This window comes from Sinocyclocheilus grahami, unplaced genomic scaffold (assembly GCF_001515645.1).
Source record: "Sinocyclocheilus grahami isolate Dianchi unplaced genomic scaffold, SAMN03320097.WGS_v1.1 scaffold83.1, whole genome shotgun sequence".
Taxonomy (NCBI): domain Eukaryota; kingdom Metazoa; phylum Chordata; class Actinopteri; order Cypriniformes; family Cyprinidae; genus Sinocyclocheilus; species Sinocyclocheilus grahami.
Window position 1 is genome coordinate 1,460,167 of NW_015505262.1, and position 21,892 is coordinate 1,482,058.

At 38.5% G+C, this 21,892-nt stretch overlaps 2 protein-coding genes across 12 annotated transcripts in view; both read right to left on the minus strand.

Moving 5' to 3' along the window:
- LOC107586533 (neural cell adhesion molecule L1-like) overlaps window positions 1-8,761 on the minus strand; it is a 55,740-nt gene extending 46,979 nt beyond the window's left edge. For all 4 annotated transcript variants that reach the window (XM_016273945.1, XM_016273943.1, XM_016273944.1 and 1 more), the window contains exon 1: window positions 8,649-8,761. The gene's annotated coding sequence lies outside the window, so the exon portion shown is untranslated. The remainder of the gene's footprint in view (window positions 1-8,648) is intronic.
- Window positions 8,762-14,737: 5,976 nt separating this feature from the next.
- Window positions 14,738-21,892, minus strand: part of LOC107586534 (E3 ubiquitin-protein ligase HUWE1-like) — a 58,371-nt gene continuing 51,216 nt past the window's right edge. For all 8 annotated transcript variants that reach the window (XM_016273953.1, XM_016273950.1, XM_016273952.1 and 5 more), the window contains 13 exons: window positions 21,009-21,214; window positions 20,592-20,851; window positions 19,058-19,160; window positions 18,606-18,755; window positions 18,276-18,521; window positions 18,045-18,162; window positions 17,549-17,689; window positions 17,136-17,423; window positions 16,916-17,021; window positions 16,677-16,794; window positions 16,405-16,586; window positions 15,803-15,993; window positions 14,738-15,601 (listed from right to left, as the gene is read on the minus strand). In XM_016273953.1, coding sequence (XP_016129439.1) covers window positions 15,499-15,601; window positions 15,803-15,993; window positions 16,405-16,586; window positions 16,677-16,794; window positions 16,916-17,021; window positions 17,136-17,423; window positions 17,549-17,689; window positions 18,045-18,162; window positions 18,276-18,521; window positions 18,606-18,755; window positions 19,058-19,160; window positions 20,592-20,851; window positions 21,009-21,214 — 2,212 coding nt within the window. In that variant the 3' untranslated portion in view covers window positions 14,738-15,498. The remainder of the gene's footprint in view (window positions 15,602-15,802; window positions 15,994-16,404; window positions 16,587-16,676; window positions 16,795-16,915; window positions 17,022-17,135; window positions 17,424-17,548; window positions 17,690-18,044; window positions 18,163-18,275; window positions 18,522-18,605; window positions 18,756-19,057; window positions 19,161-20,591; window positions 20,852-21,008; window positions 21,215-21,892) is intronic.

The window sequence follows — 21,892 nt, forward strand, 5'->3', positions numbered from 1 at the left end:
ATATATATATATATATATATATATATATATATATATATATATATATGCACAGTCTGACAGAGTTCTCTTCTCCTCCTTTTCACACTTTTAGTGATGCTTGGTAAGAGAAGAATCACTGTTATTATTGCTCATACTTATGGCTAAAGATTTGAACAAACCATTACCACTAAAGTATTCAAATTGCCACATAAAGTGTGCCATACTGTTTGTGCTACAGATATGAATTATACCTCAAATTGAGCAGCTTATTGAGGAGAGGCATGCAATTACTTTGCCACAGATGATAAAATGGCATAAAATGATAATTAGATGAAAAAATATTTGACAAAAAAATCCCACTTATACTGGAGGAGGAAACTGAAGTATATAAAGCAGCCGGAATATAATAAAAACCCCAAGGAAAACCACAATGAAGGCTCTAGCAACATCCTAGTAACCACCTGGCAAGCTAGAAAAGATTAGCATATGTGGTTGCAAATCATTTCTAGGTTGCCAACACCTTTGAAACCACCAAGTCCATATCAACAGCATATCAATGGTATAGCAACCACCTAACAACCTAGAATTGCCTATAGCACATCAACACTCTGGCAACCACCCAAAACAGCAACCCAAACATAGCATCTATATTGCAATGGCCTAGAAACCAACAAGAACACCTTAGAAACCATATAGCAATGTCCTAGCAACCTAAAACTTTCAAGCAACTCCAAGTTAGTGTCCCAGCAACCACCCAGAACATCCAAGCAACTGTGTAGCTATGCCCAAGTAACCACTCAGAATACCCTGGCAACACCCTAGAATCTACACAGAAGACACTAGCAACCATATAGCAACATCCTAATAACCACCTTGCAACCTAGAACTGTTTAGCCATCACATACCATATCAATGCCCATGCAACCGTCCGAATGCTCTAGCACCTAGAACTCTAACAATTGCATATCAGTGACATAGCAACCACCCTGAATAACCTAGCAACCATATAGTGATGTCATAGCAACCAAAATTGAGTAGAAATGGCATATTTATGGTCTGGCAACCACCCGTGACACCCAAGCATTCATATTGCACTGCCTTAGAAACCACATAGGACACCCTAGGAACAATAAAGCCATGTCCTTGCAACCACATAACATAAAACTACCTAGGAATTGCATATTACTGCCCCTGCAACCACCAAGAACATCCTAGTAACCATATAGCAACATCCTAGCAACAACCTAGCACCTTTTGCAAGTGCAAGCATCATTCTCATGTAAAAATGTAGCTTTTTAACTGTTCTTGCCACCTGTGTTGGGTAAGTTACTCTAATTACTACTAGTAATTAGGTAAGTTACTCTAATAGTAGTAGTAATTGGGTAAGTTACTCTAATTACTCTAAGCTACTAATTACATATTCAACAGTGTAATTAGATTACTGCACCAATTACTCTCTCTAAAAAGTATTGCATTACTTATTACTTTCTAAATCCCATATCAACTTCGACCAGTTGAACAATAGACATGAAACTAAAAATAAATAATATAAAATTGCATAAATTATTCTTGAACTGACCAAAATATTTAAAGGGATTAGATAAAATTTTACTTTTAAATCCACTATTGTTCTATAGTCCATACAGTATTTAATGCAATTACATCAGAAGTAACTAATTAAATTACAGACCGATTTTAAGTAATCCCGCACTTTATTTTTTCAAGGGAAAAGTAATTAAATTACTTCGCAATGCATTACACGCAAAACTGCTTGCAAAATTCAAACATTTACCCCCCACCATCTCTCCACCTATTCTCTCATTCCCTGTGAACCTCCTTTCAGCCCCGTTCCCCTGGCTCTCTTCAAAGATCATTTCCTGCCCCCTCACGACGCTCTCTCATTCTTGATGCACATCTTCATCCTGCACTCATCCCGGAGCCCCACCCAGCCCCTCTACCCTCAGGTCATCCCATTGTCCAACTGCATAATTACCTCATTAAGCCCGTTTATGACTCTGTATCTTTTCCTCCATGAGATCTCTCCATCTCTTTTTTCTGTCACCTCAGCTCTCTTATTTTTCGGCGTACCCCCAATTTGCCACCATTAGCACTTAGTTTAAACACAACTCTCTTTCTTCTCCTCTTCCTTTCCTCTCCACTTTTCCATGCCCTTTCATCTTGCTTTGCTCACTCCAGATGTGTGCATGAGGAATAACATCTCTCAAGTTTTTTTATCAGCTCCCTAAAGTGTGCGTCAAGATGCAGCGCAGTCGATTTCGCAGTGCTGCACTGCAGGAATACATCAACATCATAAGCACAGACACTGCTGGTTTTACATTCAGCCCCAGTTATCTCCTGCCTCTGAAACTGCACCATGCCTCACACGACATGCAAGGAGGAGAAAGTGAAAGCTGAAATACCTGAGAAAATGTGACGCATGGACGCACACACACTGCTTGAAGGCAGAGTAAGCAAAGCTTAGCAGTGATAATGTTTCTAGTAATAAAACCATACTGTATCCATTGCTAAGAGCAGGATAAAAGGTAAATAAGATATTCAAGAGCATTTCTGTGTATAAATATCAAACGTTTGACCCGCTGGAGCGTGCTTAATGTGATTTATCCAAGCAAGACCTGTTCCTGGATCAACATTCTGGCTGATACTGTGGGAAATTTGCTACCAACCAATCAGATTTTAGAGTTAGGGGTTTAGCCAACATTTTTAAGACCTTTTAACATGAAGCAAAGCAGCAAACTAGAGTGCCAGCACTAGTGGTGAGCAGGTTAAACAATGTCACCTCATGGCCCGAGTTCAACTGTCGCAAATCCCATACTGTCTAAGCAGGTACTTCTTTGGAATAAGTAATTACTTTGCGACATTAAAAAGGTATGTTCTATAATGTATAAATGTGAGTAGTATGAGTGAAATTCAGAAGTACTAAATCCGTCAGGATGTCATTATCGTGTACCAGTAACCAGTTACATCACTTCACTGCCATTCACAACTAGTATATGTGTAGTATATATAGTGTCTATCAGATGCAAACTTCAGAATAGTGTAAGAAAAAATGACGAGGACGTTACAATTGGTCACCATTTGCTCAGGATGTGATCATCCCAAATGGTCTACAAACAACATAACTGTTGACTTCTTCTCTATAATAATTAAGCCATTTTGGGAAATGAGCATGATCAAACATATTGTGGAGTGGAATCTGGGTCGGGGCAGACTATAGATTCTTATAATCGGTAGTAACTAGGAAGCCATCTAGGTATTTTTCAATGGCTGTTTTATGTGAATTTTTTCCTATATGGTAGGTATGCAATTTTCGGATGCAACCTTTGACTTTGCTGCCACCATTTCAAAGCACAGTCAATCCCTCTGTACCAATATACAAATTTCCCTTATATGAAAATACCTGTGCAAACTTGTCGAACATACTTAATTGCATTAAGTACATACTCTGACAATTAATGAATTTGCACAGAGCTTATGAGTTATTTTTATCTTTCAAATCACAACTACTTTTTTCTTTGGCAATTGTTTGGCAATTTCTTAGCTGGCAAAATCCAGTAACTTCAATAGGAATTAACGTGATTTGGAATTTCACATGAGGGTGAAAGATTTCCCCTTGCAGATTTCGTAACACGTTCAAGTTGGTGTAAAATGTGTGATTCTTCTCTCTTGATTATCATCTATCGGACCACTGGCTCTGTAAGAGGGATGTGTTGTATCTTTCCTTGGTCCTGACTTGCCCCACCATCCCCAGGTCTGAATGTGCTTCTGGGTGGTTGGCGGGTGCAGTGTGAAATAAAACGACACAGTAGGTGAGATTAAATTAGCGGAGTGCATGGGGATCACACTCACCAGAGCACTGATCCTGCAGTAATGAATATATCATGCCTAGCATAACGCTTTTGACTTCACTAGAACAAACACTCAAAGCTCCAGGCCTGGCACACAAACCTACAAACAAACTCACAGTTATACCACTGGAGGACTGAAACGCACTGGAAAGCTGAGCTGGAGTCAAGACCAGACCATTACCAGGTCAAAACTAGACTTATCAAGACCCAGACCATGACTAGATCTATTAAGACCCAAACTAGATTCAGATTAAACCCGTATCCAGATTGAAATGAGACCCATTGAGACTAAACCCAGTTCTGTGAGTCCAATAACCAGACTGTCCATTTTAATGAACTGAAACAGGGAAAATGTTAAATGCTAAAATATACAAAAAGTATATTGAAATATTATAAAGATATAAATTAATAAAACTATTTTAACACATTAAAAATAAAATATTAAAAATATCACTATATTAAAGATTTAAAAAATACATATCAAAAACTATAAATTTTAAGTGATCTTTAGTAATGTTGAGATGGATTTGAATGGACTAGTGGACAATAGTGGCATGTAGGTTATCAGGTATAGATAATTTATATCTATAGTCATTTAGATTTAGACCTATCAGTCCGTGAACCAGGATGTCAATTAATGAAATTAAATAAAAGAAATGCTGAATGACAAAATATAAACTACCACTATCTATCTATCTATCTATCTAGGTTATATATATATATATATATACACACATACACATACACATACACATACACAGTATCTCAAAGAAGTGAGTACACCCCTCACATTTTTGTAAATATTTTATTATATCTTTTCATGTGACAACACTGAAGAAATGACACTTTGCTACAATGTAAAGTAGTGAGTGTACAGCTTGTATAACAGTGTAAATTTGCTGTCCCCTCAAAATAACTCAACACACAGCCATTAATGTCTAAACCGCTGGCCACAAAAGGGAGTACACCCCTAAGTGAAAATGTCAGAATTGGGCACAATTAGCCATTTTCTCTCCCCGGTGTCATGTGACTCAGTGTTACAAGGTCTCAGGTACTATCAAAATCATTAAAATGCTATTAAAATATTATCGAAGAAAACAACATTTCCCATAAATGATTAAGAAAAATATCCTTTTATATATACACTCTCATTACATTGGGGGTAAGTGACAAGACCAGCTATGAAGATGTCTTTCCTGATATAAAAAGATTGTGGAAATAGCCTGTGGTCTTGGTCTAGGATCATAAACCGCCTCAGACACTTATGTGTTCTCAGGAGATCTCAAAACCACTAATTTTTCCCATTCTATTTCCTGTTACTGTCTATAGACATTAAAACTCTCAAATTAATTGTACAAATTGTAATTATGATAAGAAAGAAGCCACAGATCTACAAAGGCTGTTTTGAAGATCTCCACAGTCATTAATCTAGCAGACCGTCAGCCCACGGCCACAATATGGTCACCCATTCCAGTCCAGGTCATCTCATAACAAATCTTCCAAACAGCAGATTTTCAATAAATGATGTACAAAATGATTCAGTGCAGCTGTAAGCATCATGTGAAGGTTGATGCACTGTTTAATCAACATTCAAATAATTTAGAAATATAGTAAAATTGCTATTACGGGAAAAACTACAAAGAACTCCATGTCAGTAGAATACACATCTCCTCACAGTACTCTACAAGACAACAGAGAGACCTCTCACAAAGCAGAGATTCACACTGAGCTCACTCATTCATTTGGTCAATAATGCGTGTTTCATTGAATGAGGCAAATGTTTGTCAAACAAAGAGACAACTTTATTTCACCCAGCTGTGGGAGGAGACTGAACTTGTTTTAGCACAGCTGCATTTTCTCATTACAGTTTTTGACTTTGTTGCTTTATGTTGTCAGTCATCCTACACATTTCAAATAAAAAGTGTTTCGAAGAACTTCTGCTGTAATAATCAGACAGGCTACGAGAAGAAAACCGTTGCCCAAGACGGGTTTGAACTGTAAGTTGACGATGTAGGTTTATTTTGATTTATCGTCAAACTTACACCTGCTTTTTGGTGATTAAATCTGAAGAATTGAGCGATTTAAAGTGACCTCTATCAGCTTAAGTTAATTTCATCAGCATATTTAGGACCAACTGTTTGAGACAGCTGCATTATGGCCTCAACTGCATGATTGGCTTCATTTAGTGAAGCTTTCCACGTGGGGGTTTAAAAAAAAAAAAAAAAACCCTGCAATTCATTCTCGAGAACCCATTACTCTGATTGCAGTCTAGAGAAGTATTTTGCCTGGCAATGCACGTATAAAGATACAGCCTTGAAGGAGGAAAAAATAAAAAATAAAAATCACATTTGTGTGTGCCGAAAAGGACAATAAAGAGGATTGTTCAAAGCTTGGCATCGCTTTTTCTAATGCTTTTACATGAAAATTTACTTTTTTTTTTACAGGGTTACAAATGAAATTCATTCTCTCCTCAGTTACTTTCTCATCTTCTCTCTTGATTCCTATTCCCTAGTGCACTTTGTGGAAACTTCATCTTCTCAACACTTGCAGGTTTTCTACTGCAGTCCACATATAAAGGGCACCAAAGAAATGGGTTATGTCACACTTAATTCATGAATTTCATTTCATTACATATACAATAGCTAAAGCAATGGCATTCATTTATTTTTATATATGTGCCTTAAGTATCCAAATAAATTGAGCTGCTGTGCATCTTAGGCTTCACCATCCACCCTCCTTCCTCCTCCTCACATCTCATGAGCTCATGTAGAAACTCAAGTTACAGACACTTTTCCACCTATTAGTGGTTATTCTGCCCTAACAGGCCAGCTTCATCATTGTGTGCCCTTTAAATCATCCTAATGCATCCTGCTCCCCTCCTTGCCGTCCTCCAGGCTCGTCTGACCCTCTCTGCCATGCCACTGTCATCCCCCTCCTGTCTGCAGAGAGCCCCTCCAACCGCAGCCTCGCCAGCCTCTGCAAATGGGTTTAACTAATGTGTCTGTCTTTCTGTGGCGGCTGACCCCGTCAGCAGAGCGGCAGCAGTAGGTTGTAAAGCTTTACTGCACGGGTATTTAAAACAGGTGTTATGGGGGGATTTTTTGCCTGGTGTGTGTGCGGGAGCAGGATGTGCCAGCGACACAGAAGCCCTAAGGCGATAACAGGTGGCTGTGGAGACTAGCGGGCTGTGCCGTTTCTCCCAAGAGCTCCTCCGTAGATGCTCTGCATCTGAGAGTTGCATTTAGTGTTATTCTTACATGCTGCTATGGCTACATCTACATTAATTTGGACAAAAGTCTATTATGCTCTCCAATTATTTGATAAAAAGCACAGTAAAACAGTAATATTTTCAAATATTCTTACAATTCAAAATAACAGTTTCTATTTGAAAATATTTTAAAATGTAATTTATTCCTGTGATGGAAAAACTGAATTTTCAGCAGTCATCGCTCCAGTCTTCAGTGTCACATGATCCTTCAGAATTTGCTGCTCAATAAACATTTCTTATTATGAAATGTTAGAAAACAGCTTTTGTTGCTTAAAAATTATGGAAACCGTGATAAATTATCATTCAAAGGTTTTGGGTAGGTATGATAAAAAATGAGAACTTTTATTCAGCAAGGATGCATTAACTTGATCAAAAGTGACAGTAAAGACGCTTATGTTACCAAAAAAATAAATAAATAAATAAAATAAAATAAAAAAAGATTTTAAAATAAATGCAGTTTAAATCAACTTTCTATTCATCAAAAGATCCTGAAAAAAATGTATCACCATTTCTACTAAAATATTAAGCAGCAAAAACTTTCAACACTGATAATAACAAGAACCATTAATAATAATTGAGCACAAATCAGCAAATTAGTTATTTAAAATTGTAATATTTCACAGTATTATTGTTTTTACTGTATTTGTGATCAAATAAATGCAGCCTTTCAAAAGACAGTAAAAATTTGTACATTTTGGCTGACAAAATGTAAAGAAAAAGTGCTTTTAAATCTGGATTAATGTGGATGTAGCCTATGATAGTATTTCGGATGTCAAAACGGATGCCATCAAAGAATGGCTCATTTTCACAGTCGTCCTTTTAATAGACCCCTCCCCGCTCCTGTCCCTTCCCGTGTTGACCTTGCACCCAGTCTCTCTCTCTCCCTGTTAATCTCTAGATGTCATAAGTGCACATATATTATCGGCCTGCGCAACGGCTTCGCCTGTCAAACGTGACCCCACCCTCTTTCCTTTCTTTCATCCCTCTTAAATCTCTCCAGCCCGTCCATCCATCTGTGCACACAGCTCAATTAAAGCCTCTGCCTCAGAGGAGAAGATTTTGCAGAGGCAGATCATATTTTTCTGTGCACACAGACTGTTTGTATGGTACAGTAAAAGCAAGAGCACCTACAGTATGATGGATGTGGAGCACAGAATGGATATCACGCCGCACTCTCATGGCCCAAGCACCTGTGTGCCATCTACAGACACTGTGTCAATAATCAATTCTGAGTGATTTATCCTAGAAAGACTTCAGCGACAGGCAACTAGTCAAAATTCCTTTGCAAGGAGATAAACTGAGGCTAACCTAAAATAAGCAGCTCTACATAACAAAATCATGGTATAAACAGGTATTCTTTGGAGCACCTTGAAATACCACTTTTTTGTAATATAATGTGTACATCATTGCACCTTAAGTCTCAAAGGTGTGATCATCAAACCACATGAAAAATTTGCAATAACCAGCCAATTCTGTTTGACACTAAATGACACTAAATGCTATTGACATTCTCACTGACAACCTTCGCCACTTACCTCTGTAGTTTCGAAACGGCTTCAGGTTTCTGTCCTCCTCTGGCAACTCTGTTTTATCTGTCCCTGAAGGTTCTTGTGTCTCTTGCTCCGAGTCAGATTGATTGTGGCCTCTCTTCACTGCTGATGCTGCAGTGCGAGGAAAACACACCCTCTCCTGGCTCCCTCGCTGCCTCTCCCCGTCTCTGATTGGCTGCCATCATGAGCCAGTGACATCACCCTCTTTTCTTCTAGCTCCCTGCCTCTTTTTCTTCACTCTCCTCTTCTCCCTTCCCTTAATTCTCTGACCATTCCTTTATTGTCTTCATCCAGATTTCCAGTCCGCATTCCCCTTGGTGCCAGATGAAATGTGTCCATAATTTCATCGGTGATTGGCAGGATCTGTCAGAGCAGGAGAAGTGGTGACATGGTAAATGCAGAGAGCTGTTCTACAGCACCATTAAAGGCTCCTTGCTGGTGGTTTAGCAGGCGTGAGTAATAAGGATGAGAACTATATGTTATGCTAATTAGTGCATTGTTATGCAGCATTTGCATGTTGGCACAGGGAAAGCTTTCCGTCTATCCCTCCCTACACTCTCTCCTTGAAAGTGGCGGATGAAATCTAGAAAGAGAGGATCTAGGAATGTGGGGTTATGCTCTATTTTTGTGTGTATAATATATAGTGGGGGGGGAAGAAAACAAAAATCACTTAGCAAAAAGAAACATCCTGTTTTTGGGATACTGTATTTTTTTTTTTTAGCAATCCAAATTTTGATTTAAAAAAAACCCTGAAATAATTTGTTTGTTTGTTTAATTTGTATATAGGATATGGAGTATGACAGATAAATATAAATAAAAAATAAATAAAAACTTGGGTATAGAATAAAGGGGAAAGAAAAAAATGGGGGAAAATACTGTATTTTTTCTGTATACCTTACTGTAAAAGTATACTGTATTTTAAAGATAACACTTCTAAAAAAAGCTGAATTTTAAGCAGCCATTAGTCCAGTTTCACATGACACTTCAGAAATTACAGTAATATGCACAGTATTGTATAACAAGATAATATTAATATAATATTTAAATGATTTGTCTTTAGTTTGAAGCATTAACGTTACTAAGCTTGTTAGAATGATGCTTAAGACAATAACAATAAATATATTGTCCTGATATGCAATTCCACTTCTCAAGTAAAATGCTAATATTTAAAAACTTTATATTTTTAAATATAATAGAAACATTTAAAAAAAGAAAAGAAAAATAAGCCATTTTTGCAGTGTATATGGACATTATACACAAAGAGCAGAGAGGAGTGAAATAATCTGTAAGAGAAAACCTTTCATTTATGTCCCTCTTAACTATTTTAAAACATCTTATTTGTGAATGAAATCACTTCTGGGAAATTAAAAGTAAAATCTGTTCAGCCACTCTTGAGGCTGATATATTGTGACTAAAGGAGACTTTTACTCAAACGGTTGAATGACAAATTAATCATGCACAATTTGATTCATGAGGAAAGGGGATTCGCTGCAAAATGGCAGATTTTTCCATACACTTAAAAATAAAGGTGCTTCACGATGCCATAGAAGAACCTTTTTGTCTAAATGGTTCCATAAAGAACCTTTAACATCTGAAGAACCTTTCTGTTTCACAAAAGGTTCTTTGTGTTGAAAGAAGGTTCTTCAGATTATAAAAAGGTAAGAAAGAGATGGTTCTTTAAAGAACCTTTGACTAAATGGCTCTTTGCGGAACCAAAAATGGTTCTTCTATGGCATCGCTTGAAGAACCTTTTGAAGCACCTTTAGTTTTAAGAGTGTAGTCTGGTGGCAAGCAAGGTGAAAATAAGCAACTATCAGACGCTCCCATCTCTCCATCTACGCAATCACCCTCCTCAGCACGCAAGCACACTGTAGACATGATGGTGTATAGCAGGGGTGTCCAAACTCGATCCTGGAGGGCCGGTGTCCTGCAGAGTTTAGCTCCAACTTGCATCAACACACCTGCTTGGAAGTTTCTAGTATGCCTAGTAAGAGCTTGATTAGCTGCTTCAGGTGGGTTTATTGGGGTTGGAGCTAAACTTTGCAGGACACCGGCCCTCCAGGAGCAGGATTGGACACCCCTGGTGTATAGGTATACAGTAAAGGTCAGTGCTTGACTTACAGTGGGTACGGAAAGTATTCAGACCCCCTTAAATTTTTCACTCTTTGTTATATTGCAACCATTTGCTAAAATCATTTAAGTTAATTTTTTTTCCTCATTAATGTACACAAAGCACCCCATATTGACAGAAAAACACAGAATTGTTGACATTTTTGCAGATTTATTAAAAAAGAAAAACTGAAATATCACATGGTCCTAAGTATTCAGACCCTTTGCTGGGTGCTTCTACTAAATACTGAGCAAAGGGTCTGAATACTTAGGACCATGTGATATTTCAGTTTTTCTTTTTTAATAAATCTGCAAAAATGTCAACAATTCTGTGTTTTTCTGTCAATATGGGGTGCTGTGTGTACATTGAGGAAAAAAAATTAACTTAAATGATTTTAGCAAATGGCTGCAATATAACAAAGAGTGAAAAATTTAAGGGGGTCTGAATACTTTCCGTACCCACTGTATAATAATTCTACAAAGAGCTGATCTCTTTGTTATGTGACATTACCTGGTTTTGTGCGCAGCGCCACACTTACAGGAAGAGTCATTCCTGCAGGTGTCTCATGACACATACATGCTGAAAAACACCAGTCGCTGCCCTTTAACCGGAAACTAATGCCCAGTCTTCTGTTAAAGAACCTCAATCTGTGACAGGTCCATGAGAACATCCTGAATCAGGCAGGACAAACAAAGCTTGAAGGTTCATCTTGAAAAACTCGCACAGGGAGTTGACAGTTTGCATTAATGCCATCAAATGCAATAACAAAAGCTCATGCAAAATAGCCGCTTTGAATAAGTATGATTTGCAAGGGCTACAGATACCGTCAACCACCAAAAACCAAATTACAGCGTTATGATCAAAGGCCAATTTTATGGGAATTTCTGTATCAAACAGCTGGGCTCTTTTCTAAAATAATTCTAAAATAAAACTAGGCGATTGGGATCAAAACACTACACAGATCAGATTCAAACCTGCAACCACACAAGGTCGAACGAACAAACAAATTTTTATTTTTACTGTATTTTTGATCAACTAAATGCAGCCTAAGTGAGCATAAGAGACTTCCTTACTCTTCCAACTATAAACTTTTGAATGGTGTGTACATACAGTATAAATACATGCACACATGCTCTGCATAATCAAATAAAAAATGAAAATATTTGTTTCTCATTCATTCATTCCATACAATGCAGTCACAACTGTAAACATGGCTCTAATTTTAAACATTTAATTTAAGTAATCTGGACTTTTGGTCTGTCAATAATTCATGAGTTGGAGAGAAGCCTCTGAGCTCTGCCTCCATCATTACCCTTCAATTACTCCGTGATTAACACTAGGTCAGACCATCAGAATGACCTCACATCCAGTTAATGAATTCAATTAATCTATTAGCAGCCGCAAAATAACCAAGCTAAACCAGTGACCCCAAGAGTGGTCCCATGTTGTAACATGCATTTAAATGCAACCTCTCTGGCTGGAAATATCAGGTTAACTGTTACCGATCCCATCTGCATGATGTTTTAAATCTGCAAGAGAGTCCACAGTGTAACACACTCAACTCTTCATTATTAATTCAGTCTTTTGGTCACAAATACAGACAAAACAGCACATTTTTTTCATCCAGGTCTCCTCAGGATCTAAAGTGGGACAAGCTATGACGTTAATCTCTCTCTCTCGGTCTCTGGTTATTGTGAACTAGCACAAGAAACGGGTGCTAAAAATGAGTGAGAGAGATGAAGATAAAAGAAAACAAAGACCAGAGATGTAGACCTGAAGGACGAAGCCAATGCTTGATTTATAATGGCCACTGCTAGAATGCAGTCTGTCCATAAGATAATTTGACTATGAGGTCATGTGAGCCGCAGTGGTGTCTGTGCTACTACAAAGAGGTTTTTTCAGCCTCTGATTTAAGCAGAGACTCCTAATCCATTTCCAGATGGATGAAAAGCAAGTGAAGCAGAAGAACAAAGGTGGGAAAAGGCTTCTGCAAGTGGGATTCATTGAACAACCGGTGAAAATGTGACAGAGGCTGTCACTAAAAATGCACCCGTTAATTCAATCGCATTAACACTCAGCTTCAAAATTCATGTTCGTAGAATTGAAATACCTAAAATTATGCTCTGAAAAGCATCAGCACATTTATTTAAATCTCAGTAGCTCTTAATTGTTTCCCATAAACAGTCACTGATGTTACATATGCATAATGGCCTACAACTAATTGTAACATCCTCTGCAAACAATACGATTTGCTAGATCATACAGTGAAGCTTTTCACACCTTAATATAATAGCATTAAATGGGACGTCTGTTCAGGAAATGATCACTAGCACTACTCAAGGTTAAAATATACATTCTCATTTAGGAGCATGAAGTTAATTACCGCTCAGTCGGCCTGAAAAATGAAGCAGCCCATTTATTTCCTTCCTTATCATTTCTCCAGGATAGTCAATATTTAAGCTGATTTATGCACACTATACTACACTAAAAGTGTTCTGGCTTTCTCCCAAAAAACACACTTCATTAATGAACTGGCCTTATGCCTTGTACTAGACATTTTCCCAAATATGAACCAGTATATTTAAGATAATTGTGACAACTGAAAAACATTCTGAGAAAACCATAAGAGCGACTTTGTTTAGGACACCTGTACAAATGCTTTCTTCACTCTGCTTACATTATTAATAACTATTGATTTGTTTATTGATCAGGCGAAACAAAGGCACTTGCACTGAAAAAAAAGGCAGAATTTAATCAAACATGCATACAGGTCACCATAACGGATTAATTTTTCCCTGAAAGAAAATGTTTGAAATTATTCAAGTATTTGTGAGTAAATGTAATAATAGTTCACTGCACGCCCTCTGCTGGCCAGCCTGAAATGCAAAGTCATAACTGATTAGTCAAATATTATGAGAAGTTTTTCTGGACATACAATGTTGAGGTAAACCGTTTACAGCATCCGTTTTAGTCCAACCTGGAAAATTCTCTTTTTATAGCAAGTCACATTGCATAGACCTTTAATGAGAATTAAAACACTTTACACCTAGATTTTGTGGATGGGGCATTTGTCAGCTTTTCTTTCAATTAGGCCATTTTGTATTTCTTTTTGAAACCGATTGATCTGAGCTCACACACCGGTCAGATTTTGAGGGAACATTGCCAAAATTATCCACAAATTATTTTTTTCACTCAAAAACTGAGGTGCTAAGCTCCGATCAGTGAGGCCTATAAATTGGTTCCAAAAAGAAATACACAACCTGTGTTAACTGAAAGGAAACAAGTTGACAAAACATTGAATCTAATATTTGGGTGACAATATAGCATAATGAGAGATTTACAAGCAGTTTTTAAAAGGCTTGTCATTTTTACAGGGAACACCAAATTAGGCAACAGATTTTCAGCACAGCTAAAGGGTTAAAAGGAATAAACAAAAATAAACATCTGAAAGACAGGCGATGATCACAGTTCCAACATCCTCTCTCACCTTTGATCTTGCACTTTATGTTGAGAGCTGTCAGTCCACCCAAGTGGACTCCAGCAGTCTGGGGTAAGGAGAAAGCAGGCGTGATGAACTGTATATCCTAACAGCACGGATGCCCAGCAGGGACATTACTGGAAGCTCCAGATGGTCTGAGACACTCATTCCACTTCACACCAGCTCTCATGCAAAAACAGTGGAAGAGGGCAAGAACAAGGGCTAAAAAGCCTGTCCTAAAATGCTGATAAACAAAAATCCAAAGCAATAATGGTGAGACTCATGCAGGTGATCAATAACTGGACAGAATTCCTCATACATAACTCCGGATGAAGAATAGAGCTTTTAATACTTGGACCCCACAGCATGTGTCAAATTAGTTTCCATGGACCTCCATCAGTATATTTCTTAACATATAAATGATATTTGCTCCTGTTAGTGCAAATGTGTAAGGCATACATTGAAACAACTCTAGACACAGTGGGCTCATTTTATGCATTTATTTATGTAGCAATTTATGTTCTGATTAGCTGCTGAGAGGCTGCATCAGCAGTTGGGTAATAACCGCATGTGTCTGAGCACCCGCGGTTCAACATCTCAGTCCTTCACTTCTCAAATCTGTGTTCCTCTCCAAAAATACCAGAAAAGTTGCCTAAAAATGTCCCCATTCTGAAAATCCCTGCACGTCTGCAATTTCACCAATACCTCACTCCATGTTCTCGCCCTTGTCCATGACTTCCCTCCCCCAAATTAAAGTTCCCATTTGCAAAGCTAGTGAGGTCACACATTAGCAACAGAGGACAATAAACTTTTTTCCCCCGCCAGAGGGTTACAACCATTCTCTTTTCACACACAAAACAGCCCTCTCCTTTTTAACAGCCAGAGAAGAACAAAAAAAGATTAAACAAACTCCCAAACCTTTTGTACAGAGAAACCAAACTAAATGGAGAAAATGTCTTTTATATTAGTCCGCAGATATCCTCTGTGATCTTCTCTCGGGCTCTGTAATTTTAATAGGGAAGTGAGAGACACACATACACCAAATACAGTTCGGTGTGTCAATGAGAGGCTCTGTGTGCAATAGGCAATGTCAATACATCTCTGTCAGCCGTCCATCTGTTTGTTTTATGTGGATTAGAAGTAGGTCTTGGCCGTATGTATGATAGAGTGAATATGCATGTGTGTCATAAGTTAACAACATGTAAGTCTACATCTGTGTGTGCCTGTGTGTGGATTTAGGAGAGTCTTTAGGCCAGTCCGAAGCCTTCAGAACATTCCTGAATGGCCAGCAGCAGCATGTGTCTTAATTTCTCGTAGCTCTCATACGCCGGGAGGTCCAACTGGTTAAAGCTGGAAGGAGAAAAGAATAAGAGAGGTGAAAGAGAGCAATAAGAAACAATAAAAGGCATTTTTGGTTGTACATTAGACCAGAATTTCCATGTGATGTAGCATGTAGATTTTAGAGCTGCTTTATTACTCATTATTCATTAAGGAATTTCTGAATGCATCACATGGAAACATTTGTGTTTTGAGGCACCGGTGTACATTTACCAAGTGTGCGCAGAGGGCAGGCGGTCAGTGGAGCGGTCATCTCGGTGGATCTGGAACTTCTGGATGCCATTCATTCCTTCCAGTGCAGCAAAGCCCTGCAGTGGCACTTTAGATGTGCCTGTAACAAACTGAAGGAATTTGGCCCGGTCAGCCTGGTCAAAGGATCGTAATGCACGCCAGAACCACTGGATCTGTGGAGAGTAATGAGGACAGAAAATTAAAACCAGGTAGAGAAAACATCTGGTGAAGTAAATGCATGAAAAAACATACAAAATATACGAACAAATAAAAAAAATATGTACAAATAAAACATGAAAATAGCTTTAAAATTACAGAGTGCTGCATGAATAAGCCCTAAAACCCAGAAATGAGTCAGGATTTCTGCACTTCTGAATCCATTGCTTCAAAGTCAATGAGTTTTTGGTTAAAAGCCTGAAATAAGGTCTGTGGTTAACACAAGCTCAAGATATCTTTATGTTTTATTCTACAACAGAAAATACATTACCCCACTTTTACTTGTCTTGAAAAAGGTGGTTGCTAACAAGTTACTAAATGGGACTAGAGAGTTTATTAGTCCATATTGTCCTTTTATGTGTAAATACCTGAATAGAACTGGACTGATATTTGTGGTATTCTGTATTGGCCTTGAGGTCGTCAATGTCTATGGTGGGTAGGCCGGAGATGAGCAGCTCCAGCTCTTGCTCAGTAAAGATGGAGATCAGTCTCTTAGGGATGATCTCATAGAAGCCCTCCAGGAAGGCAGCCAACTGCTTACGGATTGCACCTGAGAAACACAGATGTTTCAGTTCCCTAATAGACTCCTGAACCTCCCCGTTCCTCACTAGCAGTTATGTTTATTGAAGAGTAAGCTCACCTGTCATCTTCATCTGGCAGACCAGATGCACATATTCTTTCTTATTCTCCTCTGTGACAATAATGTTGCCACCATTGGCCTTCAGATCTCTCACTTCACACACGCCAAACTCTTGGACCTATGAACATATGAGTAAGTGATGATGCCCATTTCTTTATATCAAAAAAGAAAGAAAAGAAAAAAAAAGACAGAAACAACAAAATAAGGAAGTGTACTTGGTATCAAAATGCAGCCCATACCTCTGTGCTGAATGTCAACTCGTAGCCCAGAGTGGACACATCGTTCTCCAACAAGTAGACCAGACCCTGGAAGAAGGGGTAGTCTTCGCTTTCCATGTCCGTATACCTATGAACCACAGAAACAAAAAAAACAAAAACAACAACAAAAATCATGAATTTCACATACATAAGAGATAAATAAGACCTAAACATGATGGATGAGAATAAACCTTGCTGGTACCTGACGCTCTTGCCCAGGATGTGTTTGTAGAAGCTGCGTGTGAAGTAACACTCTAATAGCCTGTTGTCATAGACTGCTTTAGCCACCACACGTCCCACAAACTTGAAGTAGCTGAGATGGTTGGGGTTGCAGTGGGAGGAGGGGTTGATGGTGTAGGTGACCCGGTCGCCGGGAGAAGTGCGAAACAGGGCGTACATGGGGTTGAACATCTCTCTGGAGATGATCATGTACCACTCCCTTAACAGCCCACCTGCATCCTGACCCTCCTCTCCTTCAAAGACTATATACCTGCAGAGATAAGAATGAAAAGGAGAACTAAATTGCCCTGCTCATGCTGCTTGCAGCTATCTGTAAAAAAAACTGAGCACGTTTGTGTGAGAGAGAGTGGCAGAGTGAGAAAGCGTGAGAATTACAGTCTGTTTTTCATGTCCTCTGGGCTCTTGCGGTGCAGCTCTCTGTAAGAATCTTCAAAGACGTGGTCTCTCCTCACATGAACGGCCATATCCTCTTTCCTCAGGCCCTCATCCAGTCGCTCTAACTCCTGACGGAAATACCTAAGAGACACACTTATTAGATAAAAGACTCAACCCAGAAAAAAAAAATGAGAGGAGAAACCCAAATAAAGAGAACCCCTCTTAATAGACATTCACTACTTTAATACACTAATTTATTATTAGGATTACAGTAAAAATCAAGGTAATAAAAAAAGTATTGCAATTATGTATTGTTTGCATTATATTATTTGTATTATAGTATTTGGGGGTAAAAAGCCTTTAAACTTTTTCATATGTTTTGTCGTACAATGTCATTCTAATTATTATATTGTTTTTGTAGAACATATTATAATGTTTTTAAAAAACATTTTTTCTTTTTGATTTTAGTGGATAAAAGCCAGATAAAGTATCTTACTTGCGCTTGACATCAAAGTCCAAAATGCGAATGTAGTCAACCAAAACGGCAAATGGCCCATCTGCCAGATGAGTGGTGGACTGTCGCAGGATCTGATTCAGCACTGTGCGGTGGGTTTCTGTTAAAGACAGAGAGGGAGTTCATATCGAGGACAGCCTTCATCAGTATTCATCATGTATTCCTCTACACTGTGCAAACCCATTAGGGACAGCTTGTGTTTGATTGACTCACCCGCAAAACGCAGGAACTTCTGTGTGTCTGGAGGCAAGTTTGAGGAGATGTGCATAGAAGAGGGCTCCCTGGAAAAGAAGGGGTCCAGGGAGGAGGGGGTGGCGGGAGTGAGTGGGGCAGGAGACAATGGGGGTGGCTCATCCTTGATGTGTGACAGCTGGCTCTCTCGAGTGTCTCGAACCGGAGGTTTGCTTTCCCGCTCGGTGGCATGCACCAGGAAAAAAGCCTCCACTGCAGGTTGCAGCACTACAGCAGTACAAAAAGATTTGTTAGCATGAAATAATTCCTTTATTTCTAAAAACATTAAATAAATAAATAAACTAAAAATACCTAAAACTGCATGTTGGTCATGAGACTCCTCAAGCTCTTTCAGACACTCCCCCAGCATGTCCCATAGTTCATCCAACAACAGCTGCTCACTCAACAGGGGTAGGTCAGGCAAGCGCTCCTCCTGTTCCTGCTGACTGCTGCTTTCTTCACCTTTTTACACATGCAGACCATATTTTAACATACATACATACATACTATATAAACCAATCATTTCAGACACTGATTTTTCTCAAGTTATATCAATGCAGCACCAGGTAAACATTCATTTCACATCCATTTTCACAAATTACTTTAAGATCAAATAATAACTGGTAGACTCTTCGCAGTACCACTATAGATTACAGCAGTCACATTTGATTAAAAAAAAAAGTTCAGTGATTTCTATGATGTCATTCCAGCTACTGATGTTCCTATTGCTATCACGTCACATCTATTATTTCACAGGACCTCACCTATTGCTGCCTGGTCTTGCTCTAGGGGTGAGGGTTGGTCCACATCCATAGGCGAATCATCTCTTTGAGCTCCTGGGGGCTCGGCAACAGAGTGCACCTCCGACTGAACCAGGGGAACCAAGGAACAGGGTGAGATTCAATACAATTCCCTCCCGACAGAAAGGAAGAGACAAACAGTGTGTATAACGTAGGGAAAAAATATGAAGTGGCGGTAGTCACAGACTGAAACCAGATGCAGTGCTAGAGACTCAGTATCATGCATCAAAACATTCAGACATTGGTGAGAGAGGGGGTTGGGATGGAGCTTAAGCAAAGAAGCATTGACAGCCAGCCAAAAATCAAACCACGCACAAAGAGACCAAGTCAGAGATGAGAGAAATCACAAAGCTGGATGCAACATTCAGATATCTCAAACACTGCACCATACAGACTTTGTGCATTAAATGCATCAAGATGCAGTGGAAGGCAGAGCAGTAGAGAAATAGGACAGAGATTTGGAGTTTAGAAAAGAGTCACTGGTAGGTCTTGTGACAGAATTACTTGGTTTGTCACTGGAAAATAAATGTGAGTTCAGTGTAAGTTTTGTAACTTTCAAAATAGTGTGCAGGTGTTTGATAAATAGAGCACTGAGGTGATATATAGGCTGTTCAGTTTTAAATTGAAATGCAAGCAAATATTTACTTGTGTTCATGATATTTGATGTTAAGTCAGGGCATGGTGATATAATAAATGTTTGTGATTTTTTTTTTTTGCAATTATTTTATTGGTGATATAATACTAAGCATCATGAGTATCCAAGTCAGTTTATTTGGGATTTTTAATGTTTTCGAAAGACCGTTCTGATAGGATATTTCACATCCAAGTATGAAAACATTAAAGATTATAATAGGCTCTCAGGTTTAAACAAAAATGGGACTTGGAAAGTCTTTGCACGAATTTCCAAATAATTTCTTCTAAACTGAAAAAGGTAAATATTGCCGTCTACCCAATTTACTGTTAAAATGGTAAACATTAATATACCTCAATTAATAGTTTACATAGATTTTTGTTGATTAAGGAAAAAAAAAACTAACTGCATTTCACTTCTCTAGCTTGCTTTCTGATTTAGTTCTTTAATAAACCTGGCATTGTATATACTACAAATATTGTTGGCTCTTCAACAAATTGCTTTTGTTCCTTTTTTGTTGTTTTGGATAAAAGCACCTTCTGAATACATGTAAATGCAGTAAAAAACATTAATACATTTTACGGTGTTTTACTTCTTATATTAAACATAGAAATATACATCTAAAATAAAGATATAAAAAGAATATTGTCAGATTACTACAAAAATGTTCAGCTATTTCGCCCTGCCCTGTGTGTAATACGGTGCAATATGTCCTTCAAAAAAATGGATTGTAACTTTACTAAAATAAGTCAGTAATAAGTCAGATAACACTACTAAGAAATTCTCAGGATGTTATGAAAATGGGTGTGTGTGAGGGTCAGTACAGTCAGTAGCAGTCTGCCTGCTGTCAGTGCGGCCCATGCTAACCGTGGCTGCGCTGGCCGTGCCAGCGGGGGGGTTGTTGGTTGCAGAGGTACTGGGGGCAGACGATCCAGCCACAGCCACAGCCACAGCAGCGGATGCAGCAGCAGCAGCGGAAGAAGATGCGGATGAAGAGGGTGGGGGTGCCTGCTGTAGACGGCGTGCCCTCTGCCCCTCTCTCACCATCTGAATGATGGCGTCCGCTTCAGCCTCTAGCTGACGGACCGCAGCCTGGATACTGCTGGCCGAGCCCAGACTGGTCGAACCTGGAGACAAATGGAGAATAAATCGAGAGAGGCCTGTGAACATAAAATAAGCTGTCTATATCGCTCAATGGGAGAAGCAACTCGAAGCTTCATAAGAAGCATAGACATGTTCTTAAAGGACTAGAGGACGCCTCTGTGTTAAAAGAGAGTGACTTACTCAGCCTTCCTCCTGTCTGCTTAGCTTTCTTGTTAGCGCGCCGTGTGTCTTCTCTAAGCTGGATGATGACCTGCAGCACACGCAGGAAAAACTTCTGCGTGGAGGTCTTGGACGTGAGTGAGCTCATGCAGGGCAGCTGCAGCTCACGACCACCTAACGTGCGCTTCTGAGCAGCCACAATCACCACACTCTCTGACCCATCAAATCTGTAATTCATGTACACCCAAGGAGAAGGACAAGTACTGTTAAAGTAAAGAAAATTTTATGCAGATGGGAGATAAAGTAGTGAAATAGTCTGGAGAAAATGTGAATTTGTCCCATTTTTACTCATCAAAAGCTTTCATTACCGTTAACCACGCTAAATGGAATTTGTACCAACCTAACTGCAGCCAGCTTAAATCTAGAGGCTACTGTACAACAGTTTAGGGTCAGTAAGACTCTCTTTTTATAAAGAAATTAACTTATTTAACAAAGAAACATTTAACTGATCAAAAGTGACAGTAAAGACATTTATAATGTTACAAAATATTCCTATTTCAAACTTTCTATTCATCAAAGAATCCTGAAAAATGTATCAGTTTTCACAGAAATTTTAAGCAGCACAACTTTTTTCAGCATTGATCATAAGAAATGTTTCTTGAACACCAAATCAGCATATTAGAATGATTTCTGAAGGACTGAAGACTAGAGAAATTGCTGCTGAGAATTTAGAAATAAATTAAATTTTAAAATATTTTATAATTGAAGTTATTTTAAATTGTAATTAATAATATTTCTCAATAATTCTGTATTTTTAATCAAATTAAGTCAGTTTATAATAATAGATAATAATAGTCTTTACAGACCTTCAAAAAAATCAAAAAACAACAACAATTAAGCCGATC